The sequence below is a fragment of the Pongo abelii genome, chromosome 19, assembly GCF_028885655.2.
Source record: "Pongo abelii isolate AG06213 chromosome 19, NHGRI_mPonAbe1-v2.0_pri, whole genome shotgun sequence".
In the NCBI taxonomy this organism is placed as follows: Eukaryota; Metazoa; Chordata; class Mammalia; order Primates; family Hominidae; genus Pongo; species Pongo abelii.
The window spans coordinates 10763408-10774823 of NC_072004.2; the positions used below are offsets into that span (position 1 = coordinate 10763408).

At 47.9% G+C, this 11416-nt stretch overlaps 1 protein-coding gene across 1 annotated transcript; it reads right to left on the reverse strand.

The window, feature by feature from the left end:
- Window positions 1-733: 733 nt before the first annotated feature.
- On the reverse strand, window positions 734-973 carry TMEM238L (transmembrane protein 238 like). Its single transcript, XM_054535459.2, has one exon. The coding sequence runs from the start codon at window positions 971-973 to the stop codon at window positions 734-736; it is 240 nt and encodes a 79-aa protein (XP_054391434.1).
- Window positions 974-11416: the final 10443 nt, after the last annotated feature.

Consider the following 11416-nt stretch of genomic DNA (forward strand, 5'->3'; position numbering starts at 1 on the left):
GTGTGAGTGAGGGTGGGGTGGGAACACTGCAGAGAGAGGAGGTGTGTGCACTGAGTGGGCACGGAGGCGAGTAGTCCCTACCCCCCTTCATGTATCCCATCTGGGCAGGTGCAGGGAGGAAGTGAATGAGAGGGACCGTTCTGGGTGGTTCTGCTCTGTTTGCTTTTACTGTAGCCCAGTTCACACCCCTTCATGCGTGCAAGGGCACAAGAGTCATTGGGGAACTTTCCGTCCTCTCCCGTGCTAAAGACTTTTCTCCCCAGCAGAGATTCTTCCCGACAGAGAACCCAGATGGGGTCTTTTTCTCCCCAGGTTCCAAGCTAAAGGGATAACTTCCCATTGTGCCTGGAAGCCAGGATTGTTCGTGGCGTATCAGGGGTGGAAGGGGCTGTTGAGACTCTCTTTCCAGCCTCTGCAGGGAAAAGGGCCCAGAGGAGAAAACACCTGCCCCACGTCCTCTTGGCTGGCCACCCCAGCAGGACCTGAGGCCACAAGATCCCCAGTCAAGGTGCAGTGTCCGGCTATTTGCTCATACGGCCTCAGGAGGCCTGGTCTTGCCCCTGCTTGTCTAAGCCTCTCCGGCCACCCTGCCAGGTAGTTCTTGTGCGCACTCACCTGGTCCCGGTGTGGCTTGCTAGGTGGAAGCTGCAACGCGTTGCTGCCCAAGGGCCCCAGGTTCACAGACATGTCTGCATACAGCACCTGCGTCTCTTCTCCTCTTCCCATGGTGAAACTACATGTCCAGTTTTTCAGGAGACACCTCGATGTTGAGGGAATACCAGATGATCCAGAGCAGTAGGCTGAAAGCCAGGATCAGGGCACCTGTGTAGACGAAGAAGTCCCAGTAATTCAGGGGGGCCAAGATCCCCAGCAGCAAAAGGACCAGGCCGACTGCGTCCAGCAGGAGGGCGAGGATGAGGAAGAGTGCACAGCGCCCTGGATGGCATCTTCCCCACAGACTCCCCAGGAACATTGCCCAGGAGGAGCGGGAGGAGCCCAGCTGCACTCCCAGGGGTGATTTGCATGGGAGGGTGGCGGTCCTGCCTGCTGCTGCCTTCTCTGCCTGCTGGGTGTGAGCAAATGAGCGAGCTGGTGCGTCTTGGAGCCACAGGGAAGTACACGTGGGTCTACCTTTATGAGCACGGCAGCCAGTGGGGCAGGATATTGCTTGACTGTCTCGTGGCTCAGGAATGACCTGGACCCAAACAGTCTGACATCACTGTTAATTGGGCTGCTCGTCGCTGGGACCTACAATCCACATGGCAGAGGAGTCAGGGTGCCCTTGGATGCATCTGCCAAGCTGGCGGTCCTGTGATTCTGGGGGAGGGGCTGTTCTGTGCCTTTTTCTCTAACTCCTGGGAGCCAGAGAGCCTGAGTGCCCTGTTACTGAGACACAGCTGCTTCATCTAATATAGTGGGGTGGAGCGGTGGAGTTTCCATTCCTCTTCACCTCTCTGCCCTACTCTCTTCCTTGGGGGAAAAGGTTTTATGTAAAGGACATAGACAAGAGTTTGTAACATCAATCGATTTTGAAGTGTTGCTGTAAGAATTGGTCCATATTAGCAAGAGAAGATTTGCCTCCTTGTAGAGTCCTCACTCTGCAGACAGAAGGATCTGAGCTCCCTAGGATAATGGACAGTAAGGATAAGGGCAGGAAAGGGGTAGAGATGGAAAAGACAGAGTGGACAGAGAGGGGACAGAGAGAAGACAACAGGGTGAGAAGAAACTTCTGGCCTCTTCCTGCAGTGGATTCTGTGTGGACCAAAGGGCAATTCCCAGGCAAAAGTCAAGGGATGTTTCCGGGGCCTGTTGCCTCTGTGTTTTCTACATGAACTCATTTTATGTTCGTTTTCTCTCTCATGATAGATGACTCTGTAAGCCCTTCCAGACACTGCTTGTGTCCCTTCTGCATGGAATGGAGTGATCTTATCCCTGTGGCTACTCACAGGGGGTGTGGGGGTGAAGATCAAATGAGGAAAATGCAGCGGCAGTCCTTGGTAGGGCTACGGACAGCTACCCCTCTGTCCCTGATTCACAGGGAGGCTCGAACAAGGCACCAAACCTCTCTGGGCCTCAGTTTCCCCAGATAAATGAAGAAAATAATTTACACTCTCACTTTTGCCTTCCCCAGAGGGTGAGAATAAGTAGGTGGATCTGATTTCCTTCTTTTTGAGACAGTTTCATTCTTGTCGCCCAGGCTGGAGTGCAATGGTGTGATCTTGGCTCACTTTAACCTTTGCCTCCCAAGTTCAAGCAATTTTCCCACCTCAGCCTCTGGAGTAGCTGGAATTACAGGTGCCCACGACCATGCCTGGCTAATTTTTGTATTTGTATTAGAGATGGGGTTTCAAACTCTACTTGGCCAGGCTGGTCTTGAACTCTGACCTCAGGTGATCTGCCCGCCTCCACCTCCCAAAGTGCTGGGATTACAGGCATAAGCCACCATGCCCGGCCTTCATTTTTCTATGTGTAAAATAAGCCAGGATGAGAAAGAAACTTTCAGAAAATATTTTGCGGAAGGTGGCAGGGGATGACCTAAACCATAGTTCTTAGGATCTGAAACGCCACGAGACTTGAACCAAGCCGGGTGAACATTCTGGAGCATCTCAAAGTGGGAAGTAGCTGAGGCCAATACTTGCCTCCTGTTCCACTAGGTCCTCGGAAGGGGCCAGGTACCTACAGGAACACCTCGCATTGCTGGGGAAGCCATGACTCTTTCAATTTATTGTTCCCTGTGTAGGAGAGAGTCTCTTGGGAAAAACTATTGATGGACAGCAATGGCCTCTTCCCAGTGCCAAGACAAGCACTGCTGCTGTGTCTGCACAGGGCCGGGCTAATGAGTCCCGGTCTAGCCATATACAGGTTCCCAGGTCCCTTTGCAGAGTCCTGTGTGTGTGGCTCTAGTCCACCACGGACAACAATTTAGCACTAAAATTTCTGCATGCTGGAAAATCCTTTGTTTCTGGGTCAACCGGCATGGTTGGTCAATGTAGTCCCACCTAACACGCTGGGTCAAAGAGAAGCAGATAACAAAGAAAGCTTCCCCTTCTACCCCACTTCAGGTCAGCCTCACTCGACATAGACATTGAGCATCCAGGTAAATGCTCATTCCTTAGGTTCTGGATCTACTCAAGATTTTCAGTACAGTTGTCCCTTGTTGTCTGTGGGGGATGGGCTCCAGGACCCCTGGGGATACCAGAATCCGAAGATGCTCAAATTCCTTATATAGAACCTATGCGCAGCTGGGTGCAGTGACTCAAGCCTGTAATCCCAGAGCTTTGAGAGGCCGAGGCGGGCGGATTGCTTGAGCTCAGGAGTTTGAGACCAGCCTGGGCAACATAGGGATATCCCGTCTCCACAAAAAATACAAAAATTGGCCAGGGTGGTGGTGTATGCCTGTAGTCCTAGCTACTCAGGAGGCTGAGGCAAGAGGATTGCTTGAGCCCAGGAGGTCAAGGCTGCAGCAGCGGGCCGTGGTTATGCCACTGCACTCCAGTCTGGGAGACAGAGTGAGTGAGATCTTGTCTCAAAAAAAAAAAAAAAACAAACCAAACAAAAAAGCACCTATGTACATCCTCCCGTATGCTTTAAGTCATCTCTAGATGACTTATAATCCCTAATATGATGTAAATGCTATGTAAATAGTTGTTACACTATGTTTTTATTCATGTTTTTTATTGTTGCATTATTATTTATATTTGTGGTTTTTCTGAATATTTTAGGTTCATGATTGGTTGAATCTGCAGCATTGGAACCCCCAGATACAGAGGGCTGACTGTATTACTCTTTTTGCACACACAAACACACTCACATACACGTTTCCTGCTAAAATACTATGCCCTATTTATGAGCAAAAGGAAGAAAATTGAAACCACTTGCTATTTCAGTATCCAGAGCTAATTAGCATGAACTCCTTGGGACGCATCCTCCCAAGGATGCGTCCCAGAACCATAAACATCCTTCTTCCTTACAGAAATGGGCCACGTCGTACTCTCAGTTCTGTGGTCTGCATTCTCTCTCATGATACCTGGCCATTCTGGCAAATCGCTAACCATGGCCCCACTCCAGGTGACTGGCCAGGCTGTGAGGTGCCTCTCCACCTCTGCCCCTGTGTATCTTTCTTACTCTTGTTTCCCAAAGTAACCACTCCTGTGTGTTGAGGCAGCCTCGGTATTTGCACAGCTGGGAGAGACCTACTGGGACGTTTGATGCAAAGCCAGGTGAGTCTGGAGCTCTGGAGTGGGGCAGGCTAGAAAGAAAAGGGAGATGAAAGTGAGTAGGGAGGGTGGCTCCAAGTATGGGAACCAGAAACTGCCTGGGCAGAGGCAGGCATGGATGAGGGGCAGGTGATCAGAGAGCAGTTTGCTGCACTCCCGTTAGCAAGAAGAACACCACCACCCTCTTCTTCTCACAGAGATCCTTTGTGACTTGCTCACTTACCAAGGCTGGATCCACAGCTGGAAATAGCTGCATGCTTTGCCAGGGCTGCTGTAACAAAGCACCACAGCCAGGGTGGCTCGAACAGTAGAAATGTATCATCTCCCAGTTCTGGAGCCTGGAAGTCTTGAGATCAAGGTGTCTCCAGGGTTGGTTCCCTTGAGGGCTGTGAGGGAGAATAGGGTCCAGGCCTCGGCCCTAGCTCCGGGTGGTTTGCTGGCCATCTGTGACGTTCCTTGCCTTGTAGATGCACCAGTTTGATCTCTGCCTTTATCTTCACATGGCGTTCTCCCTGTGCACATGTCTGTGTCCACATTTCCCCTGTTATAAGAAGCACCATCCTGCTCCAGTATGAACTCATCCTAACTAGATCTGCAAAGATCCTACTTCCAAATAAAGTCCCATTCTGAGTTACTGGGGGTTAGGATTTCAGCATATGAATTGGGAGGACAGAATTCAACCACAGCCCATAGCAACAGCTAAAAAGTTTGTTTGTTTATTTGGACAGCCTTTGATTTCTAGCTAGTAGTATAGATAGAAAATGTAGACTCTCAAACCAAGTTTTCAGAAAAAACATAATTGCAAAGTCAGCACCCCATTGAAGGTGGCCCACCATGCCACCAGACACCAAGACAAATGCTTCAACCCCTCCCCGTCTCCCCTGGGGACACGGAGATGCTGTTGGCCATGTCTGTGTCCCTGGGTGAGAGGCTGAGAAGGTGGGGTCTTCTCACCCTGCTTGGGTTCTGGCTGCTGTCCCCTCTTTTCACCAAGCCAAGGTGCTCATTCTCCATGAGTGGGTAACACTAAGTGACCCCTACACATTTTGAAGTTTGAGCTGAAGTGGGATTTAAATTGAACCAATATTATTAGCACCTACTATGGGTCAGGCAGCAGGATCAAGATCAAGTATGATCTTGATCTTGACCTAACGTCACAGAGATAACATGCTAAGAGTGGAGGCAATAATTAACACATGAATGGTATAATTTCAGATTATATTGCAATTTAATAATTTCAGAAAAAATTGCAAAAACAGGGAAGTATAAGACAGTAGGCATCTGTTACACTCCTCTGGACGTTTGCTTTCTGAAACATAACATGGTGTGGAAGGCACAGGTGGATGCCTAGCCCCTGGCCTGCAACTTCCAATTTGGTCACTGAGGGCCCCTCTGCCTCTGTCCTTTTGCGATTTTGCTGGGCTATTGGGGCTGCAGCCACCCCTGTGCCTCTGAGAGGTTTGTCTTTCTGCTGCTGTCTCACAGCTCTGCCTCTTCTCGGCATCTGAGACCTTGTCATTCCCTTGGCAAAGTCATCATAATTTTTCATCCATGATGTCACCAGATGACAGCCTCTTCATGACCCGGATCCTAAAGGGCAGGCGACTGACACCAGGATGGACTAGCCAGGTGCTCAGCTGACCCAGCGTCACAGATCCCAGACCTGACTCCATGAATGACAAAGGCCCAGTCACATCCTGGGTGGCAGGCTCAGATGTTGAGCGGGTCTAGCCATGCCGGCCTGTTCATTAGGCCTGCCTACCTTTCCATGGTGCAGAGCTTAGTAGAGTGCCTGGCTGTGCCACTCACATGCTGTGTGACCTTGAGCAAGTCACTTACCCTCTCTGTGCCTCAGTTTCCTCACAGGATTACTGTGAGGCTTAAGTGAGTGCATGGGTGTGAAGTGCTTAGAACTCGCACTCTGTAAACAGGGACAAGTGTTATTGTTATGGTTGCCACTGGGAATCTTTACATTTCTGCCATGATGCTTATGTAAGGAAAACCCCAGGTTGGAAGGCATCCATCCATGATTCTCTGGCACCATCATTTTCTCCCCTTTACCAACCTCGACTTCACTTGGTTGCAGCTGCCTGTCCCTTGGCCTCCCCATACTACCCTCACTAAATCTATTAGGACGTGCAGTGCTGTCTCACCATTCTTTGATGGGTACAAATCCTTTATTTTCATGAAATCCCCTTCCCAGACCCATTTTATCTTTCAGATCACCTTACCTCTACCAAAATGGCTCTTTATCTTCACCATCCTCAAATCCCTCAATGCTCCCTACTCTCGTAATCCAGTGTTTATCAAGCCTCACTTATTGTATAAGTGTACCATTCCCTGCAATTTATGTCTCTTACTTATAGAATATTACATTCATTTGTTAATATTGTATTATTTTGTTAATTTTTAAAAATGGATTTGTTGTCTCTACTCAAAAAATACAAAAAAAATAGCCGGGCATGGTGGCGGGTGCTTGTAGTCCCAGCTACTTGGGAGGCTGAGGCAGGAGAATGGCATGAACCTGGGATGCGGAGCTTGCAGTGAGCTGAGATTGCGCCACTGCACTCCAGCCTGGGCGACAGAGCAAGACTCCGTCTCAAAAAAAAAAAAAAAAAAAATGGATTTGTTAAAAGTGCAATCAGTTATTGTCACCATCAGTGAAAAACTGGTGTGACTTAGACAGAAAGTACTTGGGAATAAATACACTGAACACAAAACAATTGTAGTTAAATCAGACCAGGGGTACTCAAACTTTTTCTGTATTGGGCCAGATAGTAAACATTTTGGGCTTTGCAGGCAATCCTGTTGGTCTCCGTTACAGCCATTCAACACTGCCATTGTAGTGTGATATGGTTTGGCTTTGTGTCCCGACCCAAATCTCATCTCAAATTATAATCCACATAATTCTCATTATCCCCAACTGTCAAAGGAGAGACCAGGGAGAGGTAATTGGATCATTGGGGTAGTTTCCCCCATGCTGTTCTTGTGATAGTGAGTTCTCACGAGATCTAAGGGGCTCATCCCCCTTTGCTGAGCACTTCTCCTTCCTGCCGCCTTGTGAAGAAGGTGCCTTGCTTCCCCTTCCCCTTCCACCATGATTGTAAGTTTCCTGAGGACTCCCCAGCCATGCTGAGCTGTGAGTCAATTAAACCTCTTTCCTTTATAAATTACCCAGGCTTGGGTATGTCTTTATAGCAGTATGAAAACGGACTACTGCATGGTGGAAGAGCCAGAGATGATATGTAAATGAATGAGTGTGGCTGCATTCCAATAAAACTTTACTGTAATCCCGGCACTTTGGGAGGCTGAGGTGGGCAGATCACCTGTGGTCAGGAGTTTGAAACCAGCCTGTCCAACATGGTGAAACCTTGTCTACTAAAAATACAAAAAATAACTGGGTGTTGTTGCCCATGCCTGTAGTCCCAGCTACTTGGGAGGCTGAGGCAGGAGAATCACTTGAACCAGGGAGTTGGAGGTTGCAGTAAGCCGAGATTGCACCACTGCACTCCAGCCTGGATGACAGAGGGAGACTCCATCTCCAACAAAACAAAACAAAACAAAACACCTTTACTTACAAAACCAGGCAGCAGGTCAGATTTGCTGATTTCCAAGCTAGACATTGTTGCCTACTGAAATTGCTCTCTTTCTCAAATAAAGACCCAAGACTCACAAAGTTTAGAGAGGTACATAAAACATAATAGCACCAACCAGTGGCTTTGTCCTGGAAGTCATAGGAAAGATTGAATGAAAATTGAAATGGCTATGCCTTTTAACGTGAGCCTGTGTGCCCACTGAAATCCCTTCCCATACTGCCGGGATATAGTGCCAGAATTTGGAAAAATGTTAACCCTGATCAATGCTCCCCAGTCAATCTTCATTTACTCCTCTTTTTTCTCAGTGTGGGACTTAGGGTCAGTATTTTCAGAAATGTATTCGCTCTTATCTTAGTGACCCCTCATAATTTTCAGAGCTCTTCATTCCTCCTCTGTTAGGCTACCACAGGGTCTTATAAGAATTCCCCAAAGTGCGCTGCCTGGACCTCTGTAATCCACGCTCGAGGACCCTCCCTCCAGCTCAGGAAACTCTAGCCCTCTTTTCTGGTTTTCCTATCTTATTCCCCACTGGAATGACCTAAACTTTCATGACTCCCGTCCAGATCTCAAAAGCATCCTCCCATTACCACTTCCTTGCTGCTCATCACCTTCCTTCTCTGCACGTTGGTAACCTTGCCCCCTTTCAGCAGATAATAATATTTCCATGCATTTGTGTTGCACTTTATGTACAGTGGACATCAATCTACATCCAGCATCTCCTTTTCCTCCCTGCAGTCCTGTTCCTCTTCCAGAGTTGAAAGCTGTTAAGAGAGTTGCCTAGGTTCAGCCAGCAAGTAGGTAACAGAGCTGCAGTTAGAACCTGGTCCTGCTGTCTAACGGGCATTAAATACAAATACCACTCCTCTCCCTTTCCTCTTCCCCACCCTTGTGCCAGTTGTTTCCCAAATCCTCAGAGAATCAAGTTAGTTTCTTTCTTACTCTTATTCCCATTTAATTAATTGTTCTTTTTTTTTTTTTTTTTTTTTTTTTTTTTTTTTTTTTGAGACGGAGTCTTACTCTATTGTCCAGGCCAGGCTAGAGTGCAGTAGCATGATCTTGGCTCACTGCAACCTCCGCCTCTTGGGTTCAAGAGGCTCAAGAGATTCTCCTGCCTCAGTCTCCTGAGTAGCTGGGATTACAGGCACACGCCACCACACCTGGCTAATTTTTGTATTTTTAGTAGAGATGGGATTTCACCATGTTGGTCAGGCTGGTCTCAAACACCCGACTTCAGTTGAGTCACCTGCCTCGGCCTCCTAAAGTGCTGAGATTAAGGCATGAGCCACTGTGCCTGGCCTTTAATTAAGTTTTTAATTAAAAATTATTTATTTTAATTGTAGAAAATGTATGTGACTAACAATTTGCTGCCTTAATCATTTTTAAGTGTACAGTTCGGTGGCATTAAATGCATTCGCATTGTGCCACTATCGCCACCATCCACCTCCAGAACATTTTTATTGTCCTGAAATGAAGCTCTGTGCCCATTACATACTAACCCCCCAGACTCCCTTCCCATAAGCCCCTGCAACCACCATTCTACTTTCTGTCTCTATGAGTTTGACTACTCTACCTACCTCATGTAAATGAAATCATACTATACTTGTCCTTTGGTAACTGGCTTCTTTTTCTTAGCATGGAGTCCTCAAGGTTCATCCAGGTTGTAGCATGTGTCAGAATTTTCTTCCCTTTAAGGTTAAATAATGCTCCATTGCGTGTATTTACCACATTTTATGTATCCATTCACCTGTGGATGGACACTAGGGTTGCTTCCACCTCTTGATTATTGTGAATGATGCTGCTATAACCATGGGTATAAAAATATCCATTTGAGTCTGTGCTTTTGATTCCTTTGGGTATGAGTGTATATACCCAGAAGTAGAATTGCTGGATCATATGGTAATTCTATGTTTAATTTTTTTTTTTTTGAGGCGGACTCTCACTCTGTTGCCCAGGCTGGAGTGCACTGGTGCTATCTCGGTTCACTGCAACTTCTGCCACCTGGGTTCAGGTGATTCTCCTGCCTCAGCCTCCTGAGTAGCTGGGATCACAGGTGTGCACCACCAGGACCAGCTAATTTTTGTATTTTTAGTAGACAGGGTTCACCATGTTAGCCAGGCTGGTCTTGAACTCCTGACCTCAGGTGATCCACCTGCCTCGTTCCCCCAAAGTTCTGGGATTCCAGGCATGAGCCACCGTGCCCAGCCTATGTTTAATTTTTGGAGGAACCCATTCTCATTCGAGGATCCCATTTGCTTTCCACAGTGGCTGCACCATTTTACAATCCCATCAGTGGTCTAGGAGGGTTCTAGTCTCTTTATATCCTCACCAAAATTGGTTGTTTTCGATTTTCTTGATAATAGTTATCTTATCCTAAAGTGAAAACTGGATTCCTATTTACTTTTATAATAGTCCTCGTTACATTGATTCAAGTAGTTTTTTAGTTATCTGCCCCCCTCATGAGGCTGGGCATCCCTTTCAGTACAAGCATCTCTTCCTTCTCCTTGGTAGCCCAGCACCTTGGTGTTCATTGAGTAGATTCATTCTTTATAATTCCTGGGACACTCCCAGTTTATTGTAAAAGCTGAGGCTGCTTCACCAAATCTCCCCAACTCTACTCAGCTCTACTCAAAGTGCCTCTGTGCTGTTCCTCTCTTCCTTCCTCCCATTTCTGGGGAAGTAGTCTCCCAGCTACCTCCTATCAAAGCAAATTAATTGCTTCCACAATAATACCTTGAAGTCCTATGACACAGGGGAATCCAGCGCTTCAGTGGTCTACTGTGAATGTGGGTCCCTTCCACACCCGTTTATTTTTGCTGCCTGTTTCTGCTGACACTCAGCTCCAATTCATTGCTGGGCACATTGTACAAGGTGTTGAGATGGAAATCCTGAGGCATCACCACCACGAGAGCAGCTGGGTTAGGCGTTAAAGCCGATCTTTCTGTCACCATTTTCTGGCATCACTGGATCGCCCTAGGAGCAATCAGGTGCAAAGCCTGCTTGCAAAGTTCCAAGGTTAAGCTGCCAGAGGTCTTGGCTGTCACCCCCTTCCTGCTGCAGCCAGGCCTAGTGCCAAGTTCCAGAGGCCCTGCCCAGGCAGCTCCACCCACAGCTTCAGAGCCAGAGCTTCAGGCCTAACTGCCTCCCTAGCCATGACCTCCTAGTGGAGCTGGGGTCCAGCACTCCTAAGCTGCCAAGACATCTTTAAAGATGTGCAAAGCTAGGTATAAGTGAGCAAGAGGAATATGGTGCCTGCCTTCAGGGAGCTTAAAGTGGGGGGAGGCTTTGGGAGGCTGAGGCGGGCAGATCATGAGGTCAGGAGATCGAGACCATCCTGGCTAACATGGTGAAACCCCGTCTTTACTAAAAAATACAAAAAATTAGCCAGACGTGGTGGGAGCCGCCTGTAGTCCCAGCTACTTGGGAGGCTGAGGCCGGAGAATGGCGTGAACCCGGGAGACAGAGCTTGCAGTGAGCTGAGATCGTGCCACTGCACTCCAGCCTGGGCGACAAAGCGAGACTCCATCTCAAAAAAAAAAAAAAAGAGTGGGGAGAGGGAGGAAAAGACAGTGGAAAAGCAGACATGAACTAATCATGTAAATTAAC

Coding starts and splice junctions, on each gene's coding strand:
- TMEM238L (XM_054535459.2), bottom strand. CDS start 973: ATGTTCCTGGGGAGTCTGTGGGGAAGATGCCATCCAGGGCGCTGTGCA.